Raw genomic sequence first — 22,507 nt, forward strand, 5'->3', positions numbered from 1 at the left:
GGAACAGTGGTCAGAGGAAACTTACTCCAGACCATGTGTTGGGAAGCTGGTCCTCCCGAAGCTGTACTGCTATTGGCAGAACATCCAATGGCAACGAAGCACAGAAAGCATTGCACTGATTTAGAGCTAATTTGGAGTATTTTGTTCTTGTCTGAACGAAAACACAAATAGACTGATTGTTGGACTCCACCACACAGAAACTGTTGGAATAGGATTATTATAACAATAATAATAAAAAATAATTCACTAAATCCCGCCAAAGCTTTGGACAAACTGAGAAACAGTCACATATTAACTGCACTTTGGCAGATGTTCTTCAAATAAGGTAACTGATTTTCAATTAATCGATTTTTAATTTCCATTATGTAATATAGATGCTTTCTTAATATTATGAAATTAAACAATTAAAATAAAATACATTGGAATAAAGTAAATTAGATGCATCACAAGCTCACTTTGTTTGAATTTTCAAACCCTCCAGATGCGCAAATTTACAAAAAGCAGGAAAAAAAATTAGATTTTCTTGTCGCACAGAAGGTGCATTTCTATAATACTGCAAATAGCAGCGTTGGAAAATGCAGACACTGACAAAGGAGTTTTCTTTGTCTACCCCAAGTCTTCCAAGGCATGCCATGCTCTTTAAGACGACGCAAACTGACTCACAGGTTCTGTCTTTAGTCTCATTTTAGATCTTGAACACAGAATTGTTAATATCGTAATTCTTTCATGATGGCAGTGCTTGAAGATTCAAACTCGAGTTGCATGTTAAAAAAAAACTAAACAAAAAAAGTTCAGTGAACTAATGAATGCATTCCTTGAGAACTGCCATTGAATCCTAGCTCCCTTTTTAGAAAAGTGGTCTGTCATTTCAATTCAGCTGTACAGAAGCTGAAACATTATCTATCACTTCACTCAACCAGATGCAAAAACACAGTAGACTATGACAAAACCGATGGCATCAGGAGAAAAGAGTGTTTCAAAATCACAGCTTGTCTGAGCCGTGAACAAAATAACAATGACCATGAACAAACATGAATAAATACTGACTTCCATCACAACATTATGCTGGTCACAGTAAAACCAAAAATGCACGTCGAACAGTGGAAGAATTTCACGGAAACCTATGGTATGGCATACAAACAACGACAACACTCCTGAACGATAAACCCACATTACCTAACTAAAGTGCATGATGCAATAAATAAAATTCACAGTGAACAGCATTAAATATAAAAAAATGATCTTATTTGTGCAGTTTTTACTGCATAAGTTGCTGGGAGCTAATCAAAAAGATGCGTGATAATTGAAGCAAGTTACAAGTATGTGGATGTGTTATGGCTTCCTCTTAAATCTCATCTTTTTCTCCTTTTCCAGCTCTCCAATCCTATTCTGCTCACAGGGGATTGGCGATACATGCATAGTGCGTGCTTTATTGCCATTTGCTGATTTTTTGTAAAATATCTTCAGTTTGTGCTTGTCAAATATAAGTTGTTTCAGTTTAATATGTTGTAGGAACATTTTTTTGGTAGTAAATAATTGATAATAAATCAAATAACATTGGGCTTGTTTTTAAAGCTGCGGTTGGTTATAGGTCTTGGAAATAGTGCATGAATTGTCACTATTAGAAGCCTCGACCTAAATATGTTCAGGTCTGTTCTCCTAAAAATATCTGGATTACCTTTAAGGAGCATCATCATGATGTTCTGATGACTCTGAATGCTAGGATATGGAAACTGCAATGGGTGCCATACGCAAAAGCCTCCCCTGATGTTGAGCTTGTGGCACTCATGAAGGAAATGCACGTTTCACAGGTCCTGATCTAATTTCCTCTCATTCTCCCATCCCACAATCAATAAATGTGTCTTTGGCTGCTTCGTTCTCAAATTTGCTGCTGTTAATGCTTTAAACCAATTGCAGAAAATGCTGAAACTGGACAACTGTGTCCCTGAATCAGCTTTTATTGATTCAGATACACATATTTACACTAAATCCTACAAAAGCATTAGACAGACGATAGTCGCATAAACCGCACTTTGGCAATGTTCTTTGTCTAACTTATTTGTTTTTAATTAATCAATTTTCCTTCACGTTATATATTATACTTGCTTATTTTATGATGTAGTGTAATAAACTATTTTATTTTCAATTTAAGATCCAAAAGGGACACAGAAACTGGTGGAAGTGTATTAAATATAAAATAAAATAAAATATATATTTTAATAAAATAAAAATATTATATTATATTATATTTTATTTATATAATAAAAGAAATTGGAATAAGCTGGATAAGACACTAAAACAATAAAAAAAATGTGAATTTTCCATAAATACATAAAAAAGACATAAAACAATGTGATCAAATAATTCAAGCAAAAGAGCTAAAAACCATTGAGAAATATGGAAGTTGCTGATGGAAGCAAAGAGAGACTTTGCTGGGCTTCTCTGCAAAGTGCCACCTGGCTGCACAGATGACCGTCCATATTTCCCATTTCAAGCTTGGCTTTTTCTGAGAGAGACCTGCCAAACAGCATTTAGCGTGACGGAAGGTTGTAGCTAAACATCAAACAATTAGCCGGGTCTTATTTCCACTTTAAAGCGCTCCTGTCTGTCACACCATATCTATCTTTCTAAGCCCTGCGACAGCAGTGCAGATCAAGGCTATTTTATTTTCCCCCTGTGATCTTGTGGCACAATCATGCACTCCAGCAAACGAGAGCTGAAATCCTACAAATACGAGCTCTGCCAGAAGCACTCTATACTATCTCCAGAAGAAACGGAAAACTCTTATTGAACGAACAGGGCTGCAGTCACGACCGGCTGTGATGGAACGAGATGGCTATTGGTTCAACATGGCGAAAATGTACGACCACCCTGGACTCTGAAGAGTTCTCTGTAAAACACAGCTATTTGCAGCTATTAAATGAATCTATAGACATTGAAGCAATCCTGGGTTTGGTAAAAGCTAGGAAACGTGACCTGATGCATGCTGAATTGGCTAGATTTGATTTTTGTTGCCATAGCAATCAGTAAAGCGCCAAAGGCTGCATATCTGGATGGAGGGAGCTGCAAACAAAAAAAATGTTGTAATGTTTTCTCACCTGCAAAGAGCTCTAGAAAGGAAATAAGGGTCTGAAAACTTGTTTATATTTTGCAGAATAAATCTTTTTTTTTAATAGTCTATTCAGTGGAATCAGTTTACAAGAAGCCTTATCACTACACTGGTTCTAGTTCACATTATCCAGATGCGACACATTTGTGGTTTTAAAAACATGTTTTCAAAAAAAAAAAAAAAAAACTATAATTTTAAAATTTTAAAACCATTTGCATATTTTTCCCAATCAAACAAGCATTTTCAATTTTCAACCCAGTGCGAAGAATTTTCAGTTTCAGCTTTTCACTTTGGTGCATCACTACTTCTAAAAAAAGGCAAAGGAAGCTAAGATCAATGCTGGCAGCTCCATCAGAGATCACAGCTGGCATTAAGCTTAAATTGACTGAAATCATTACCACTACTGAGTCACCGGAAAAAGACAGAAAAAGATAATGGCTAGGCAAGGCGAAGGAAACAGACAGAAAATACAGAAACAGAGTGTTCATATAGCTCTGTTGTTTGCATTTCAACAGCCTAAAATAAGTTGGTTTTAAACTGCAGTGCCTAAAAACTTATGCAAACGAAGTTTTCATGACCAGCTGTAATTCTTGCTTCTGCCTGTAACCCCGTGTAATGCATGTAAGACTGCCGTCAATCAAATGATAAGAAATTATTGCAGTAAACTATGTATTTTGCGGCACCACGAAATAAACGATAGAGCATAATATGAAACAATACTTAATTTAATCCATCCGATATGTATTGTCATATCACCTAGCCCTAGCAAGAGCTATGCAAAATTCCCAGCAATAAATAATTTGCCTATTCACACTGAATGCGAAACTCTTGTGCTAGACGAAATAATCACAAGCCAATCAGAAGATAATTCAGGTTTAACAGTTGTGAAGAGCAATAGTTTAGACCAATGAGATTTCATAATGAGCTGGGCTACGAGAAATAAAAACCAAGTGATCAACAAATACTTTTGGCCAGATAAACTAAACGGCAGATTAGGTAATGCTCAAACAAACAAAAAAATAATAATTCTGAAAAAAACAAATAAATGATTGAGACTAAGATACCTCCGCAAAATACTAATCAGAATTAAAATATTTACAAAATAAAAATAGCATATGTGGTTCGTGGTTTATGTGGTTCGATATCCTGATTGGTCTGCAAAAAAAAAAAAAAAAAAAAAAAAAAAAAAAAAACGACATTGATTCAAACAGTTTTGGCAAAAAATATTATTTTTTAAAAAGTCATAATAATAAAAAAAAAAAAATCCTGTTAAACGCTGTGGACAGAGCTAGTTGGGACAAAAAAAGATTTATACGCAAGAGAAAGTTTAGTGCACATCACTTGTGTAGCCACACTATCTTTGCTTCTTTCCCAAGGATAAATGACTGAACCGCCGTAAGCTGTTGGAAGGTGCATCTGAAATCAGGCCTTGGGTAAAGTAAAGTAAGAAGTTGGAAACTAAATAAGGTATCCCTCTCAAGTAATTGGGTGTCCAAGAATAAGAAGCAGAAGGACATTCATAATGGATTAGTTGGTTGGGAACGTATAGGAGCAGTGTTGTGTATATGTGAGCGAGAGACTCAGGTAAAAGCCCAGAGGAAGCAGTCCTGCATCCACCAGCTGCTTCTTCTGATTTCACGCTTCATTGGCCTCATTAATGTGGAGCTGAACCGCACGCCAGTGGAGACAAACGGCGAGATTAGTCTCCACTACTCTCCTATTCCTACTCTCTCTCACTTTTCCTAATGGTGTCTCTCGATCTCACACTTCTGCCTTTCTCGCTCTCCCTCCATGAACACCATGGAGCAAAAATTCTGGAGAAGAAACAGTGTTTGCAGCCTGCGGAGAAGATCAGGGGAAATATGAGCTGCACACAGGCAGAGTTGGCCATTATAGTGAGAGGAGGAGGAAGATCATGGATACGATCTCAAAAACACCTGCTGAGAAACCACTCTAAGCAGACACCATACACAATATTACGCCATAGAGAAATGTAGAAAACCTTTAAAAACCAAACTATGTCCTTAAAGGAATGGGTGTCTCTACAAACTCCTATGACTTTCTTCTGTACATGAAAATATACTATATATATAAAAAAAAGTGTTCATGCTGCTTACTATAAAAATATTGGCTAGGTAGCTGTCAAGAATGTACCATAAAAGTGGTCTATATGACTTTGAGAAGCAAATTTTCACTGAAAATTATGTTATGGTGCTATTATGGTGCTTTTGAAAAGGAAAGGAATTAAGTTAATGTTAGTTAAGTAAATGACAATTTTCAATTTTGGCTTCTGTTTAAAAGTTTTGGGTCTGCAAGATTTTTTTTTAATATTTTTTGAAAAAGTCTGTTATGCTCATCAAGGTTGCATTTATTTGATCAAAAACGCAGTAAAACAGTAATACTGTGAAATATTACACATTTAAAAAGCTGTTATATTTGTACATTTGTTTGTTTTTGTGGAAACCATGATGCATTTACAGTAATTTAGTGCATTTAATTCAGAATAACAGCATTTAATGGAAAGAGATTTTTATTTTATTTTCTTTGGTAACATTATAAATGTCTTCACTGTCACTTTTGACAATTCAACAATCAGTTTAATGCATCATTGCTAAATAAATGTGTTAATCGTTTTATTAATTTGTAAAAAACAAAAAAACAAAATCTTAATGGTCCCAAATATTTGAATTGTAGTGCATGAAATTGGTGAGGTATTAATTGGAGATATTTTGACATTTTCATTCAAAGATTCAGTGGATTTAGAAATCATCAGGGCTGCTTCGATGGCTATAAACACTGAACCAAGATAAACAAATCCAAATAAACTCACAAGTGGTGTTGCTTTCATCAACAAAAAATGACTGAATATCGTCGTCAATGAACCTTTATCACGTGACGAAAACGAGATGCAACGTAAATGCTAGTCATGTGACAAAGACTATAATTAAATAACGCAATATTGTTGACAAATAAAAACAAAACTAAATGTGGATTAAAAAATAAAAACTATGCTAAAATGTCTCTTCATTTTCGTTGACCAAAATGAGACGAAACTAAATGTTATAAATCTTTGTTCCGATTCTATAAACTAACAATAATATAATAAGATACCCTGGTTTGAAATGGATTTGGCTAAAATAATTTTGGGTTAGTCTATACTGCTAGGTACTTGTACTATATTGACTGGGTTAAATAGAATTGCATTAGCAAAAAGAGACTAAATGTCATCAGTTTTCGTCGACTAAAATTAGACAAAAATCGTCATGGATATTTCTGACTAAAATAAGACTAAATTGCTCTTAGTAGACTTTTAGTTGACAAACTTGACTAGACAAAAAAAAAAATAATATGAATTTGACTAAAAAGAATAAAACTAAAATGACAGCTTCACACAAATACAAGACTAAAACAGGCCGCCAAAAACAACACTACTCACAAGTACAAACAGACATTTTTCCTGGGAGACACCAGCTTTGTCAGCACAACTAATTAGGAACAACTCCTCTTACAAGTCTATAAAAATACAACTGGGATAGAATGAACAGCGTCTATGTGTTCGCATTTAATGTCATCTCATCTGTCAGCACACAAAGTCACACTTGACCCCCAGAGACTGCTGAAAAACAGTTGTCAGGAATAATTTTGCAGTAATGAGCATTTCCAAAAGATTTCTGATTGATCCATAAAATATGTTGCTTTTCTTTACAGGGGGACTTGACTAAACAAACCGCAAGGAAACCAGAGCAGGAATCCTGACGTGATGCTGACCGATCAAATAAAAACACTCAAATCTATAACCATGATGGCACGGTGCATGATTCTGAAGAGCAGAGCAAACATATAATTTTTTTTTGTCGGGGCAAGCATGTCAGGAAATGCAATAAAAGCGAAATGAAGAGTGGGCTATTTTCAATCGCAATCACTATAGGTAGGAAGAAATTGTTATTTGTGGTTAAATTCAAAGTTCAATGTCAATATGGCAGATACAGTATATAATACACATCTGAACATCGTTCAAATCCAGTTCATACTAGTACTAGTAATTGAGAGAAAGCCTAGGTACATGTGGTAGTAGACGGACGATGCTGAAAAATGCACACACACACAAACACACTCTCAAACAAACCTCAGACGCAGCAGCAGTTTCCTCGGTATGCTTGACCTCAGCCTCTGGTCCTCGCAGAGTCTGCAGGAAGAGGGCAGCTTTCCTCTTGCGCTCAGCCTGTAGCTGCCTCTCTTTGGACTCTTTGGAGGCCTGGGCGAGCTTCTCTCTCGCTGCAGCTGCTAACCGGTCCTCCAGCTTCTGTTTGGCTGGAAGACAAAGGGGAGGAAAGGTCAGACACACAGACATTTGTCTTGATACACACCATATGCTCTGACAACTAAAAGCATAGGCAAGGGAGCTTGCGTGCACAAGTGCATTCTGTTCCTGCTACTAAGCAAATGCAGAATGTTTCTAGACGAGGCTGCTCATGACTTACCTGGTTTTGTAAGCCAGTGCGCCTCATAAAAACTGCATAGAGCTTAAAAAGCTACAAGATAACGATGCATCGCATTTTAGTGTTTCAGATCTACAGTGATAGAATTATCCTTTCTGACATGCACTCTCTGCTTAGGTGTTTAAGGCTGCCTGGTTATGGATTGTATAACGGTTGATGGGGTCTCAGTTTAGCTAGCTCAAGTAGGCAATGTACCCATGTATAATTTTCCAGGTTTTGTTCACAGGAACAAAAATAACAAAAGGAAAACGGGAGAAAAAAACAAGCCATTATATTCTACAAGAACAAGAAGAGGGCCCTGTCAGTGTCCGCACTAAAAATAGGCCCCCTGCCATGGACAATCATGTATAACTCTGGAACAAAAAAAAACAACTGGAGGGAACAGTCTTCTCTATTATGTCACTGGGAGTAAAATAATACTGTGTGTAAAGGCCTTTCCACACCGAACGCGATGCGACAAAGAGAGGAGAAAAATCGCAGACAAACTATGCTTTCACACTGAGTGCAAAACGACTGTTAGCTTTCTGCTAATTCACACCTTCACGCTAGCTGGTGCCGACTGACGTATTTTTCCTCAGATATCAATCTCGTATATGATCCGCTGCTCAATATACAGCATTAAATTAAGATTGATAAAGTTTGGTTCTACACCAGAAACACAAATATCAAGAATATCCCACAATTAGAAGTACAATTAGCATCAAGCTACACTTGAAAATATATGTAATTATTAATGTATTTATTTAAGAGTCACTTTAGTTTAAACCATCACTGAGTGCTTGCAATAACTTGCTTGCAATAACTATCTACAGTTGATTTTGGATTATAATAGGCAGACTCTTTGTTATGTCATTATCATTCTTTGTTATAAAAATACCATGAGCTTCATACAAAACACATACAGAAAATAATCCGATTTCTAAAACGGTCATAAAGTTCTCTATGTTCAGACACCAAGGACAACACCATTTCGATATCCAAACAAGTGAAATAAAATATAAATAGCAGATAAAACTTTAGGTACTTAAATTACCAAAAAGAAATTGAAGCTAAACAGACAATATAAATACTTAAACCAATACAATAGTTAAAAAACGGGTAACACTCTTACTAAATCTCAAGCTAAAAGAAAAGATCTTTCAAAGTATTAAATAATATAATAGTATTTTATAAATAATGGTACTGACAACATTAACTTCCATATAAAAACACATTAACAGGATGTATATAACATCACTTTTTGTTGTCCACTGAAGAAATGAATTCATACAGGTGAGTAAATGACCAGTTTTCTTCTATTCCACAAGGTTTCATCTAAAATGCCCCCAAATAATTATAATATTTTTTTTAAATGATTAGTGATTTTTGCATGTTCATATAGTTACAAGAACTAGATTAGTCTAAAATGCATTGAAGCTGTGTCATGTGTAAATCATTTGTTTTTTACATTACCAATGACTGCACTTTTAAAGCTCCTGTGCGCATCCCTAGATAAAGGACTTCAGTAATGTTGCAATAAATGCCTGACAAGCCTTTTCAATGCATCCCACAGCACTTAACACCTGTAATTTGCTTGTTGCATTTCTAAAAGCAATAACTCAAGTAATTTTCTGCATTTTCCTGCAAATTGCTTTCTCATGCATAATTTCTCATCTACACACTTCAGAAGTCAATCTGCAATTGAGGCAGCAAATAAAATAAGGACGAAATCCAATAAGGCTACCTTTTGAGGTTTCATTTTCAAACTACAATTTTCAATGAACAGGCAAGCTCTGGTAAATACACAAGGGGTGTGAATACTTTGCCTCTACTTTCACAACCACAAGAAACAGCAGAGTGTCGACCCAATAAAACTCACAATCACGCAAACTCACTCCATTCAGTAAATAAACTAAAAGGTAACGGATGAACAAATTAAAACAGACAGAGCATTTGCTGAATCGTGCATCTGTGATTCTTTAACAGCTCATCAATACAGATTATGTTCCTCCGGACGGGTCGATAGTCATGCAATCTAAGCTAGTTTGCCACTGAGTGAAGCCTTCTTGACTGCAGTGCCATTCATTTCACTTCCTCATGCAGTAAACTTCTTCTGGGCATCTGGTCTTATTACTGTAATTACCCCTCTGTTTCAAGAGCATTACTGTGTCTGCCGTGTGCAGTCCAAAGTCAGTGATGAGATTTAACGAACTTACTTTCTAATGAGGAACAACTAAACCAATGCAAAGCATGCATGTTATAACGAAAGATGCATCTCTTGTTAAAAGAATAGTTTCACTCAAAGTGAACATCCGTCATAATTTCCTCACCCTTGTGATGTTCCAAACTCCTATGACTTTCTGTCTTCCTTGGAAAATGAAAAATTTTACAATATCCTGGCTCTACTCTTTTGCATATAATGAAAGTAAATGAAGACTAGGGCTGTCAAGCTCAAACATAAAAACTACCATAAAAGTGGTCCATGCAATATTTGTACACTTATACAATTAGTCTTTCCCCTAGGTGACAATGATGTTTGGTCATGGTGCAATGTCAAGTCACGTTACTTTTATTTATATAGTGCTTTATACAAGTAAGATCGTCAAAGCAACTTTATAGTATTAAACAATAAAAAAGTGAAAATTCAAGAGGACAATAGTAAACAGTCAATTTTTCAATTCAAGTCATCGTTGATTCAGTGATGTCATCATCCAACTTCATTCAGTCGTCTCCAAATAGTGTCTGTGCAATTAATTCAACAATATGGCCAAAAACGGTCAAAAAAATTAAGCAATGGCAAACCACAGAAACCTATTATGATGTTTTACATCTGAAAACTGTCATAATTGAATAGATGCAAACAGCAAAAGGCAAGATTTTAGATTAATTTGAATCTCATATGCATCATATTAAATAATACCTTCAGACCTGCCTTTCCAGTCATTTTATACTGAAATCAGCACCCAGTTCATCCATTTAAAAAATAAATCCTTTTGTGTTACCAGAAAGAAAGTCCTATGAGTTTGGAATGCCAGGAGGGTGAATAAATGATGCAGAGCTTTCATCATTGGGTAAACTATCCAAAATATACTAATGTATCATTATAGCAAAAACATGATATATACAACACCATTTAAAAGTTAAGGGTTGGTGTTATTTAGTATAGTATATCAGTGTTTTAAATTTTCTGCTCTCTGTTGACTTCCATTGCACTCCCTCTTAAATACAGGGGACAGTTATTGCCAGTAGTGAGCGTGGTCCATATGGACAGATCTATTACATTAGATCACTGGCCCTCGCTGGAGTAATTTAATGTGCTGCCAGTCATCGTGATGTTACAACGATCAGATCAGCTCACTATTTTAAGTCTCTGAGGGTCAAAAGAACAAAGAAGAAGTCCTAAAAGTGAAGCCAAATTCTCGGCTTAATGTGATCTTGATAAACTATCATTTCTTAAACTTATCTTGTTACAGTAAAAGAGGTCTAGCTTCTAAGCTTCTGGTCAGTGAGAAATTACATTTGGGCTGTAACAATTATGGTGAGAGAAATCAGCACGAGTTATTTTCGTAATACTCCACAAACGAACTCATCTTTTCTGTTTCAACTATTTTTCAGAACATAACCCAAGAACAGCCTTGAAAACACTCAATTACAAAACTTAACTTCTGAACTCCACAGATAGTGATTCAAATCTAAAACTTGCTAATATGCTTGGCATTTATAAAGATGGACGATGAATAGAGTCTAGTGGCTTTAAAGGGACAGTTCAAAATGAACAACTGATTTAAATGATCTTCCAAACCCCTTTGACTTATTCATTTTGAGAAATACTCTGGCCACTCTTTTCCATATAATGAAAGTGAGTGGAGACTTTGAAGCTCAAAAATATTCAAAATAGCACCATTACATTTAAATAATCCTTCCTTCTTTTCCTTAATCCATCCTATCGGTCTTCACTCATATTTCATATCTCCTTCCTTGCATTCTTTTCTTCCTTCCTTAGTTCCATTTATCTACCTACCTTATTCTCTCGTTCCTTTCTTCTTGACTTCTGCAGATTTAAATCTAAGCTAATTTGTCATTTAAATCTATTACATGGCTTCAGATTTAGCTCATTATTCAAATTAAACCTATTGAAGGATGCAATTCACAATTTCACATTTTTGAGTTCCACACAGTTTTGATCAAGCAGGTGAGAGTACATGCTGTCAGAAAGTTTATTTCTGAAGGAAATAATTCTTTGGTGAAGATATTGACGTACCTTGTTTGGCCTCTAGCTCTTCCTGGGACAGTACTGGTTTCTTCTCCTCGGCCAATGGAGGTTGCGGAGGCTCTCTGGCTGCTTCGACCAATCCGATCGCTAACTCTGCTCCCTCTTGCACCTCCCCCTTCATCCCATCCTCATCCGAGTCATCGTCCAGTCGCACACGATTCTTCTCCAGAGGCAGAAGGTCATTTTCTTTTGACTTGATTGCGAAGCAGATGGGTGCAAAGGACGCTGTAAAGTGAGAGATAACAGACACGTTTTATCCGGTGACTCGATAACCTCTCACTTTCTCACTTAGCACAAATCTGCTGCACAGGTACAGTCATTATGGTCAAAGATGTGATTATTACAGTCAAGCCCAACAGCTCATCTATATTTACATCAGCGGAGACACAGGGGTCAGCGCATCATTTTTAAACTCTAAGTGACACAACCGGAGCACAACAACAGCAATTACAGATGGAGAGACATGGCATGGTGCTGCTACGTAGGTGCATGAGGACATTGTGAAATGTTAGTATGGCTGACAAGGATGTTCTGAGGACTCGATCATGGAGTGCAGAGCTGTCTTACCTTTAATGAGCTTGCCCTCATTCTGCTGCTTGTCAGAAGAGCAGTTTGCTGTGCTGTCCCCCCCACTGTTGTAAAGCGAACCCTGTGAGGCCGAGACGACAAGAACAGAGAGAGAAAGGGAAGAGAGACACAAAGTTACTTTGCTTTGCAGACACAGGTTAAGGATGAAAACCCTGAGCTCTCAGTTTTCAGACAAAGGCTCTCTCAAGAGCTTGACAGTATTTTAAAGGACTTTCTTTGTACTGAATACATGGTTATTCTGAGTCAGTAATTCCTCTATACTCTTCACAGGTAAAGAAAAGGAAAGATGGAAGGAGTTCAGTCTATAAGCAGGGCCTCAGAGAGAATCCATCTCATCCTTAAAAAGCCACATGTGCAATATTTTGATGTTCAAGTTCTTTCTATGTCCTCTTTCTTTTTTTTCTCTCCCCTTTTTTACGGATTGCTTCAGCTTTCTTCCCTCCTGCTTTTTCCCTTCCCGCTGTCTTCCCCTTCCGTGCCTCCTTCCTTCATTCATTTTTACTTTCATTCCATTTTACATTCCTTCCCTCCTTCCTTCTACTTAACATTCTTTCCTTCCATTTAACATTCCTTCATTCCATTTCACATTCCTTTCTATTTATAGAAACAAATTAGCTTTGTTTGGAAACTTATTATTTTGCAATAATTTTTTATGCCACAGAAATTACTTCAATTTCAAACAAATAAAAATTTAGAGAGCATTTCCCACTTGCTATAAGCGTTTCGGTCCGAGCTCTGTTAGGATGAGATGCAGGCTTTGAGTATCACTCTGAGAGCTACACTAATGGACGAGTATAATCTCAGGAACGTTCTGCAGCGGAGAAAATGGCAACAAGATCCTTCACGGTCATACAGCCTGAGAGCAATGCAGGCCTGATGCTCATTTATCAATCATCTTACATTAGAGATTACATGCATCAGATTACATGGTCATAAATGTCTAACTCCACCTTAATACATGTTGAAGACTGTGGGGTGGTCATTAATGAGGTTCAGTGCTTCCACACTAATGTGATGTTTTCCTTATATTGACCCAAATCTTTGGGTTTTATTATTTTGTTCGAGTCAGTGGCCACTAATAATACAACAAATCACACACACTGATAATCCCACATAATATCACTGCCAGGGTTTTATGTAACAAGAAAAAAAAAAACAGAGAGAGGACGAAAGATAATGATTCTGAAAGTTTAGTGTCGCTAATGGAAGTTTTCAATATTTCACAGCTCTATTAAAGAAGTGTCTGTAGATCCTGGTTAAGACGAAGGGTCAGGAGGACATTAAACCCAGTTAGAAATCTCTGGCCCAAAGATGAAAGTCAAGATGAAGGAATTAAAGCAGGAGATTGGATCTGTGACCAGACACTCGATAAAAAACTGAAGAGAGACACTGTGGGGACTGGGGAGAGTGAATGTTGCAGTGTAGTCTATACTCTAACCTAGTGTTGAGAATTAAGAACCGGTTTTCATTCAGATTCACTGTCGAGTCTTATTCAGATTTTAAGAAATACTAGAAAAAGAAAATTGTGTCCAGATTATGAAAGAATGGAGCCCATTTTAATTAATAGGTTAAAAAAAAGAAAAGAAAAAAGAAAACTGTTGTGAATTACAAGCGTGGTCCATTTGTTTGCGCCTGTTTACTCTGCTTTAAAACAGAGAACTTCAGTGTGTGTTGGTTTCTGGTGAGTCCTCTGCTGTCTACACATCACTGAATTAATATCAAATGAACATTAAAAACAAATCGAGGGTTGTTTCATCGTCTCCCCCTGTGAGGGACATTACTTCTTCAGCCTTGGGTTTTATTATACACGTTCTCCCCTGTAGAGATGGTGCCATACAGAATGTCTTCATCCTCTCATATGAAGTGGTAATCCCTTAATCCTGTTCATGGATAAAGTCATCAGAATGAGCATAGTCACTATGGGAGAGTCAGCATGCTGTAATTTAGAGTGTAATGGTAGGTGTCATTCATCAAGGCATATGAAGAGATGTGGTGCCATGGAAAATAAGGTTTTGCCATCATCTCTAAGAAAAAATGATCCACCCATAATGAAATACACAGTGATTTTTTTTTTTTTTTTAAATCACACAATGTACATATCATAATATATTTTCATTTCGGAGTTCGCATTTCAGCCCCAGTCCCCTGACACCACAGATTCCTTTTCACAATGTAATAATTGAACAGACATCTGTTTATATCTGTAGCTAGGTAACAAATGCAAAGGGAAGGCATTAAAAATGGAGTATATTATTCACTTGATGTTTTTTTTTATATATAACTGATGTTTTTCTCCATTTGGTGGAGGACTGAAACCTAAAAATCTGAACAGAGAGCAGATGAAGGTTTACATGAAGTTCCATTATCTTAAAATATAGTTGATGTTAAATAACAACGGAAACCGTTTTTACACAGTGAAAAGTGATCTAAGGTGAAGTTAACTAAAAAAAAAAATAGCAATGAGAAAAAATACTTTAAAAGCAAGTAATAAGAAGTTTTAATTTTAGTTTATTTACTAATCACTGCAATTAAAGAAAGAAGGTGATGCTTTAAAAAACAAGGTGCATAAATACAACAAGCAAAAGATAAAATTGCTTAAAATCCTTCTGTCACATTAGGTTACACACCACCATTCAAAGCAACATCGATTGCAAGAAAACAATGATAATAAGTGTTTAAGCAACAATACTTGTTTATTTTATCTTATTTGAAGATGCTTCAACATTTCAACTAACTGCATGACATGATATTAGACAACAAAAGTATGTTTCCTATTCCAAAAAGTCAGAAAAGTACACTCCTGTAAAAAAAATAAAATAAAATAAATAAAAACCTGCTTTGAAGAAACTGTTGACTTGTTTAATGATGCAGCCTCTGTTCTCTTAATTATTCAGTTTAAATTTGCTGTTGGAGGCCTTGTGTACAGCTTCTTTCAACTAATCCATCCATCAATGCACTGGCCTGAGGTTATCTGACCAATCACGTCGAAGCATTCCCCCTCCTGCTTACAGAAAAGTGGGGCACTACAACTAATATATATATATATATATATATATATATATATATATATATATATATATATATATATATATATATATATATATATATATATATATATAAAAAACGAATTGGAATAACAAGGGATGGAATGGTGAAGGAGGACAGGTGCAACCAAGATTCACTTCCCCAGAGAAAAATACAATGAAAGGTGGCAAACAAAGAACTCCGGGTTACTGAAGTGCTCTTTGGCTCTTCCACCTCTTCAAAGGTGGACCGAATGAAGAGAGACAGGCACAAATCAAGAACAATGGCTTTCAAGCTGTAAGCGCAGAGCTAACTGGACTATAAAGTTAGATAAAATGCATGTAGATATAATAAGGACGACAATAAAAAGAAAGACCGAGAGATAAGAGATAGAAAGAAAAACGCACACGACACATTCCTCAACTTGTATGTGAAACATAAAACATTTCTACAGCCATGCAATTTTAAATGAAGTCTATGGGGCAAGTCACCTACAGTGGAAGTCAATGGGGCAAGGCCTTAACAATGGATATCTACAGGACAAGGCATTTGCTGTTTAAATCTACTGGGTAAGGCATTTACGATGGAAGATATGGGACAAAACATATTCAATGGATGTCTATGGGCCAAGGGAGGCAGAAATGCAAAGCTCATATTTTTGTTAAAGCACTTCTGCACAAATAAAAAAAAAAAATGCTACATGTCTTTTAAAACATGCTTTTAGTTGGCACTACTGTTGTAGGCGGATGGTCAGGACAAAGTTGAAAGAATAGATATGCACAGATAATATTAGCACTCTCACTGCTCTGAAGTTAACACACAAAATAAATAGTTTGGTGGATAAACTTTAGGAACAACTGTAACAGTGATAACTGTACTGCTAACGCATGTTAATAGAGCAATGCCTCTAAAAAATGAAAATAAATAAAATCCAAATAGTTATGTTACAATAAGTTTCCATTAGTACATTTGTTAAAATGAGAAGATGAATTGCGTATAAGGAAACTAGAAACAAACAATACTTTTATAGCATTTGTTAACCAACGTTAATTTCTAAATGTAATACATCTGTAGCATTTCAAGTTGTCTAAATCAACATTTGACAACGTATTATTAATACATATGGATTAGAAGAACGAGTGTATTTATAAATTAACATTAATCTAAAAAAAAAAAGCTGTAAAAACTTTAAGAAAGAAACTTTTAAAAAAGAAGAGAGAAATCCATTATGACCCACCTTTACAAACTGAAAGATGAAACTAAACAATCTAAGAAAATAACCACTGAAACCCTGGGGCGCTCATACTGTAAGACTGTAATCATCAAGGCTTCGATTATACACACTGGATAATTCTCTTTACAATTAGGATAGACATAATAAAAGGAGGTTACGGAGTACAAAATGCTAGGATTGACTGAGAGACTAATTGCAGATGCGATCTATAATTGATGAAACAAATGCTCAAAGACAAAGACTCAGCTCACAGGCTTAAAACAGAGGTTGGGGTTTGCAAATATGCCTGCTTAATCACCACAGAAGTGAACAGGAAGAGCTGCTGTTTGTTCTCGCACTGCCACTAATGGCCTGCCAGTTGCAGTAATTACAGACTGTGCTTTTAAAGTAGGTACAGGAGAATATGGAAGTCTTGGGAGTAGACAGAAAACAGAAACCATAGCACCTCAGTTGGTCCTTAAGTGAACTATGTGAGAGGTGAGACAGGACAAGAGGAGAAGCAAGCATATTGCAAGAGAGTGCGAGTAGGGGCACATACAGAAAATGACAACATCCATGCAACCATACATTATATGTGTTTGCATATGAATACACATGACAAGTCTTCACATTCTTTACAATTAAGGCCATGTCGACACTTACAGGAGTACGTTTTTTCTTCTTCCAATTAAAAAAAACAAACATCCACATAAAAACGCCAACATGCTATGAAGCACGGTCAAGAGAATGCCAAGCCAACAGGTGGTAATATAAATCTCAACCGTAAAGCCATTTTGGCTCATCAAAAGACTGAAAAAGTGTCCAGTAGGCGGAGATAACAGTGCAGGCTCCAACATCACAAGCCCAAAACTCGTTTTAAAAAAAATGTATTGTTTTATTGACCTGGTGCTGCGTATAAGTGTGGACAAATGCCAAACTTCATAGAAAAAGCTGCAGTTTTAAAAATAACCACGTTCGTGTGGACAGGGCATAAATAAATTCAAGTTAACTTCTTTCAAAATGCTTTCAAGAAACATGTCTTAAAGGGTTAGTTCACCCCCAAATTTTTATTTGTCCATGAAGCATCCCAGGTGTATGTGACTTTCTTCTTTCAGAAATATCCAATCTGCGTTATTTAAAAAAAAAATGTCCTTGCTCTTCCAAGCCTTTTAATGGGGTAAGAGGGTGTATGTTGTCAACAGTTCAGAAGACATTAAATAAATTGCACGCATCTGTAATAAAAAGTCCCTCACACAGCTCCGGGGGGTGAATAAAGGCCCCATGTAGCGAATCCATGTGTTTTTGTAAGATAACTATCCAGATTTCAAATGTGATAAACACTTTTTCTTAACATCAAAAGGAAACAAAGTTTCTTTACTGTAGCAAAGGAAAACTTTTTGGCTTATTTCGAAATCCTCCAATGCTTTTCTTTTTCAAATCCTTGTTTTGTGCTTCCAATTCGTAATGAGCAATTAGTTTTGTTCTCTCTCCGCGCTCGACACGAACCACGCAGCACAACATCCATCTGCACATCTTCCGGTTCACCACAGTCAGGAGAAGATTGTGATTGGTTGTTGGACATGTCTTTCAAACGGCCTCATGGATGGGCCTTGGCCAATGAAAGCTGTCATGAATTCCAGAACTTCAGCATGCAGAATACTTCAAGGATGAGTAGAAGATAGACAAATTTTAATTATTGGGTGAACTAACCCTTATGCACCAACTCAGCATATTCAAATGGTTTCTGACTGCAGTAACGACTGCTGAAAATCAGCTTTGCAAAAATCACAAAAAAAAAAAAAAAAAAAAAAAAACTAATTTTTTCCAAAGTTTTTAATCCCAAAGGACAGAAACATGTCATATAACCACAAAATCTGACAGCTACGGTATTAAAATTAAATTCTTTACCGCATTCGAATATATGGTACTCTTCAAGCTAGTCCAACTAATGCACTTATACACCAGCAATAGACCAGAACAAGCCTTTACAAAAAAGCTAATTGATTGTTTTACATTAAAAGGAATGCTTTCTTTCCACACACACACAAAAAAAGAATATTATTCTTTCCTACACCCACTACACTGAGCACAGCAATTTTTTATTCAGTTTTCTACAAGTGGTCAGTCTCCTCCTCCACATGCTGTCAGTAGTCTGTATTCTTTTCATTCACTGTATTCATTTCATTCACTTCTCCGTGCATTTAAGTAACCAGAAACCAAAAGAAAGCTGCAACCTTGCATGTACATAAAGAGAGAGGGACACATGATCAAAATTGGTTTAGCTGAGGAAAAAGTGCCCTAAAGGGGGCTGTAAAGTGGCACACTGCTAGAAATGTGCAGACAGCCTTTAAGCGCCACTGTTGTAACAGATACTGGAGCTTGAAGGCATTTCTCAAAGTCACTGACATGAGTAGCACACATCCATCTGCCAAAATAAAACAAGCAATTCTAATAGCCCTCCATTTCTTTTAACCGCATCCAGTTAACACAACTAATCAAAAGTATACATAAGTCTAACATTATATATATATATATATATGCAATTTTCAGAATTATACTTTTGGAAGATATATTTTGAAATATTTACAGAAGACATGCAAATGTATTTCGCTTACTACCGCCCTCAAAAACTACAACAAAGATAATGTCTTTTAATTTTCTAATGTATTAAAGTAGTCTGTTGGATATGAAAGAAAATGCAGAAACCATGCCAGAGGGTTAAAAAAAAAAAAACGTTTTAAAAATTCTAGCTTTAATTTTAGAAAACGAAATATTGGCAGAGGCAAAAACTTGTTTTTTTTCCTACTATTTAATAAAACATGAATGTCACTTCATTTATTAAAAAAAATATCAAAGATTATATGCAAGGTATAACGCCATTCATTATCGCATCTTAAACCTCAACAGGCTGATCTGGATGTCAGTGCAAAGTGGAGGAAACTAAGGGGGTTTACTTTGTGATTATGACCAATTGACAGTTCATTATCATGCTGCTTGCATGGCTACTTATAAATAAACAAAATCAAATAAATAAATAAAAAGTACATGAAATATTGATCCAAGTTGAAATAATTTTTACATAAAAATAATGCACTGCGCTACGAGAGAGAAGAAACTAGCTATCTAGGAAACTGGCTGCCAGGGACAACATTCACATATATAAATCAGTAGCCATTCTACAAAAATATCAGAATCAAGTATTCAAGAGAGCAGTGTAATAAGCAGAAGATATGCTCTATTGAATTCCAGAAGAAAGCTCTGTGCAGTTCAGAAATCCTTCTAATACATAAAAGTAGTCGCTCAAGAGTGGAGGATGGAAATGTAGTATTGTGAATAGAAGAGCATTCTGATCAAATTTTTCATAACGTTATAATGTTTGTGAGGAAAACGAAATGGGTATATTTATAGTTGCTGGTGGCAAAGATATGCAAGACAAATTAAATATCAACCCGCTCTTTCCAATTACGTGCAATAAGAAAGCTAAAAACATTTGATTAAAAGATCAGTTATATGGAGGTCTGGAACTGCAGAGAAACGTTTCCATTTTTTATTAAAAGCAGCTAAAAGGCCGACCATTTCATTTAAATATGAGTGCATTCCAAAACCTTTAACATAGCAGCATTTATGTCTTATGGAAAAATGTTAAACTGCAAAAGCCTTGATTATTACACAGGGAAATATTAACAAGGACTTCACCAAATAAAGCAAAAAAGATACTCCCCACTCAGGTTTCTAGAAGAATGCCACAAAATAACAACTTAGTCAATAACATTCAAATTAGCTTAGAGAATCTTGACTAAAACCTCATCAAATAATTAGACTACTGATGAAAACAGAGAAACAACGTCATGCTATCATCTGACATACTCACCAGACCCTGTTTTTCTTTGATAAATACATTAAGTGCCATCCTATACTTGTTTTAATGGAAAGACATATAAGGCTTGTCTGAGAAAGGTCTGATAAGGAGAAATAAAACAGGGCAATGGGCTCCGGAACAACCATTACCATGTTTAAAAGGACCTTATTAAACATAAGTACATGTTCTCCAAAGAGAACCCTTCAAGAACTGTGATAATGGCCAAAGCAGAGAGTTTTAAATATGAGACTGGGTCGCAATTACAAAAATTGTGACTTTAAGAACCTTAAAAACAATTATAAGCACCCAAACCATCCAGGACAAAATACATTACCCTCTAAAAGTCAAGCAACAGCAGTCCCTGAGAGTCTACAGACACCATTCTGCCTTGTAAAAACTTTTTACAACAAGTACCCTCAAAAAAAAAACAAAAAAAACATTGTGGTTAAATATAGCTGATTTAAAGCAGTCAGAATTTGCTGAGATGGAGAAATCTGAAACAAATGTCACTCACTTTGAAGAGGATCCCAGAACATCAAGTTTAAACGCTGGCTGAGACTGACAAATTTACAGGGATGCTGAACTTTGCAAATCATGTCAAGCATCCTTGGTGGATGCTGAATAAGTGAGGAGGAATAAAGGAACATCATGCAATGCAAAAAAGATTTCCGGGATATCAGATTGTGGTCCTTCTGTGCATGCATTTAGGATATTCTGCCCTTTCTATTGGTTTGAAACATCTTTTATTCAACCATAAGCAGAAAAAAAATAGCTTCCAGGCACTTGGTGGGACACGGGTTTTAATGAGGCAGCACATGTTAGTGAAATATGACTAACCACATACTCCCATAGTGTAGCAGGATGCTCAAAGCACTAGGTTGTTGGATGATGTCCTTGCACACAAGTTACAAGAATAAATAGATTTTCACAGGCTTGACATTTCCTCTGTCCTTCCTCCGGATTTCTATCCTAACCATGCAAATAATCGTCCCCCAAAACGACTTAAATGAAAAAGCACTGAAGTGTGCATGAATGCAGATGCACTGCAAACTCGCTTCATCTGACAACGCTTTGACATGGTTCAGTTTTTCTAACAGTTGGCTCTGATGACGTGATAAAACATGCAATTTAAGATGATATTAAACTAAATCATGCAGATAAAGCATAATTCATGAAGCAAACGTTCTGCAACACCAGCCTTAAATTGAGAAATTTTACTGGCCATAAATATTACTGGCCATGAAACTGTTTTTTGCCTAATATTGTATTTTGCATAAAAGAAACTGGAGCATTAAGCCACATATTAAAAAATAACTACAAATTTTATAAAAGTGTAGTACTCTTAGCACTATTTGCTTGCATAAGCCACTTGATTTGATACTTTGCTTGATCTTATGTAATGATATTCAGACATTTTAAAACGGATTTAAAAATTCAGTTGAAATTTACTCCCCATAATCAGTTTTTTTTAAATACTTTTAAATACTCGTGTTCCATGAAAGAAGCTCAAACATTTGGAATGCCATGAGGGTGAGTAAATGTTGAGCAAATACTTTAAGCACTCAAGTGAGTCCAAAATGTCTTGGGAGCAGAACTTGATCACTCTTTCAGGCAATGCTTAGCAGCAGTCCAAAAGTGAGCTCAATGGATCTCCAGAACTCTCTACCCAGTTAATTTGGGGAATGCAAGTAGAAATGTTATGCACCCAAAGGCAAAGCCAAAGCTTTAAGAGTTTGGGAAGCAGTCAGCACATCCGGCAGCTGGAATGATTGCCACCCAGTTGGAAGTACATTAAAAATGAATAAACAACCAAAAATTGCACCACTCATTCAAAAAGTTCTGAACAACTGAGGAAATTAACTAAAGCCAAATCCCAAATCTGTCTCTGGACACAATATTACTGGCAGGGAAAGCAATTAACATCAGATTATGCCGTGAGCACAGCGTTGTTTTGTTGATTGCG

General features: G+C 36.0%; 1 protein-coding gene across 1 annotated transcript in view; it reads right to left on the reverse strand.

Moving 5' to 3' along the window:
* Positions 1-22,507, reverse strand: part of LOC127941564 (splicing factor, suppressor of white-apricot homolog) — an 82,197-nt gene that overhangs the window by 28,642 nt on the left and 31,048 nt on the right. Inside the window, exons 11-13 of the mRNA XM_052536750.1 lie at positions 12,428-12,509; positions 11,849-12,085; positions 7,236-7,420 (exon numbers count right to left, since the gene is read on the reverse strand). Coding sequence (XP_052392710.1) covers positions 7,236-7,420; positions 11,849-12,085; positions 12,428-12,509 — 504 coding nt within the window. The remainder of the gene's footprint in view (positions 1-7,235; positions 7,421-11,848; positions 12,086-12,427; positions 12,510-22,507) is intronic.

The sequence above is a fragment of the Carassius gibelio genome, chromosome A21, assembly GCF_023724105.1.
Source record: "Carassius gibelio isolate Cgi1373 ecotype wild population from Czech Republic chromosome A21, carGib1.2-hapl.c, whole genome shotgun sequence".
Classification (NCBI taxonomy): domain Eukaryota; kingdom Metazoa; phylum Chordata; class Actinopteri; order Cypriniformes; family Cyprinidae; genus Carassius; species Carassius gibelio.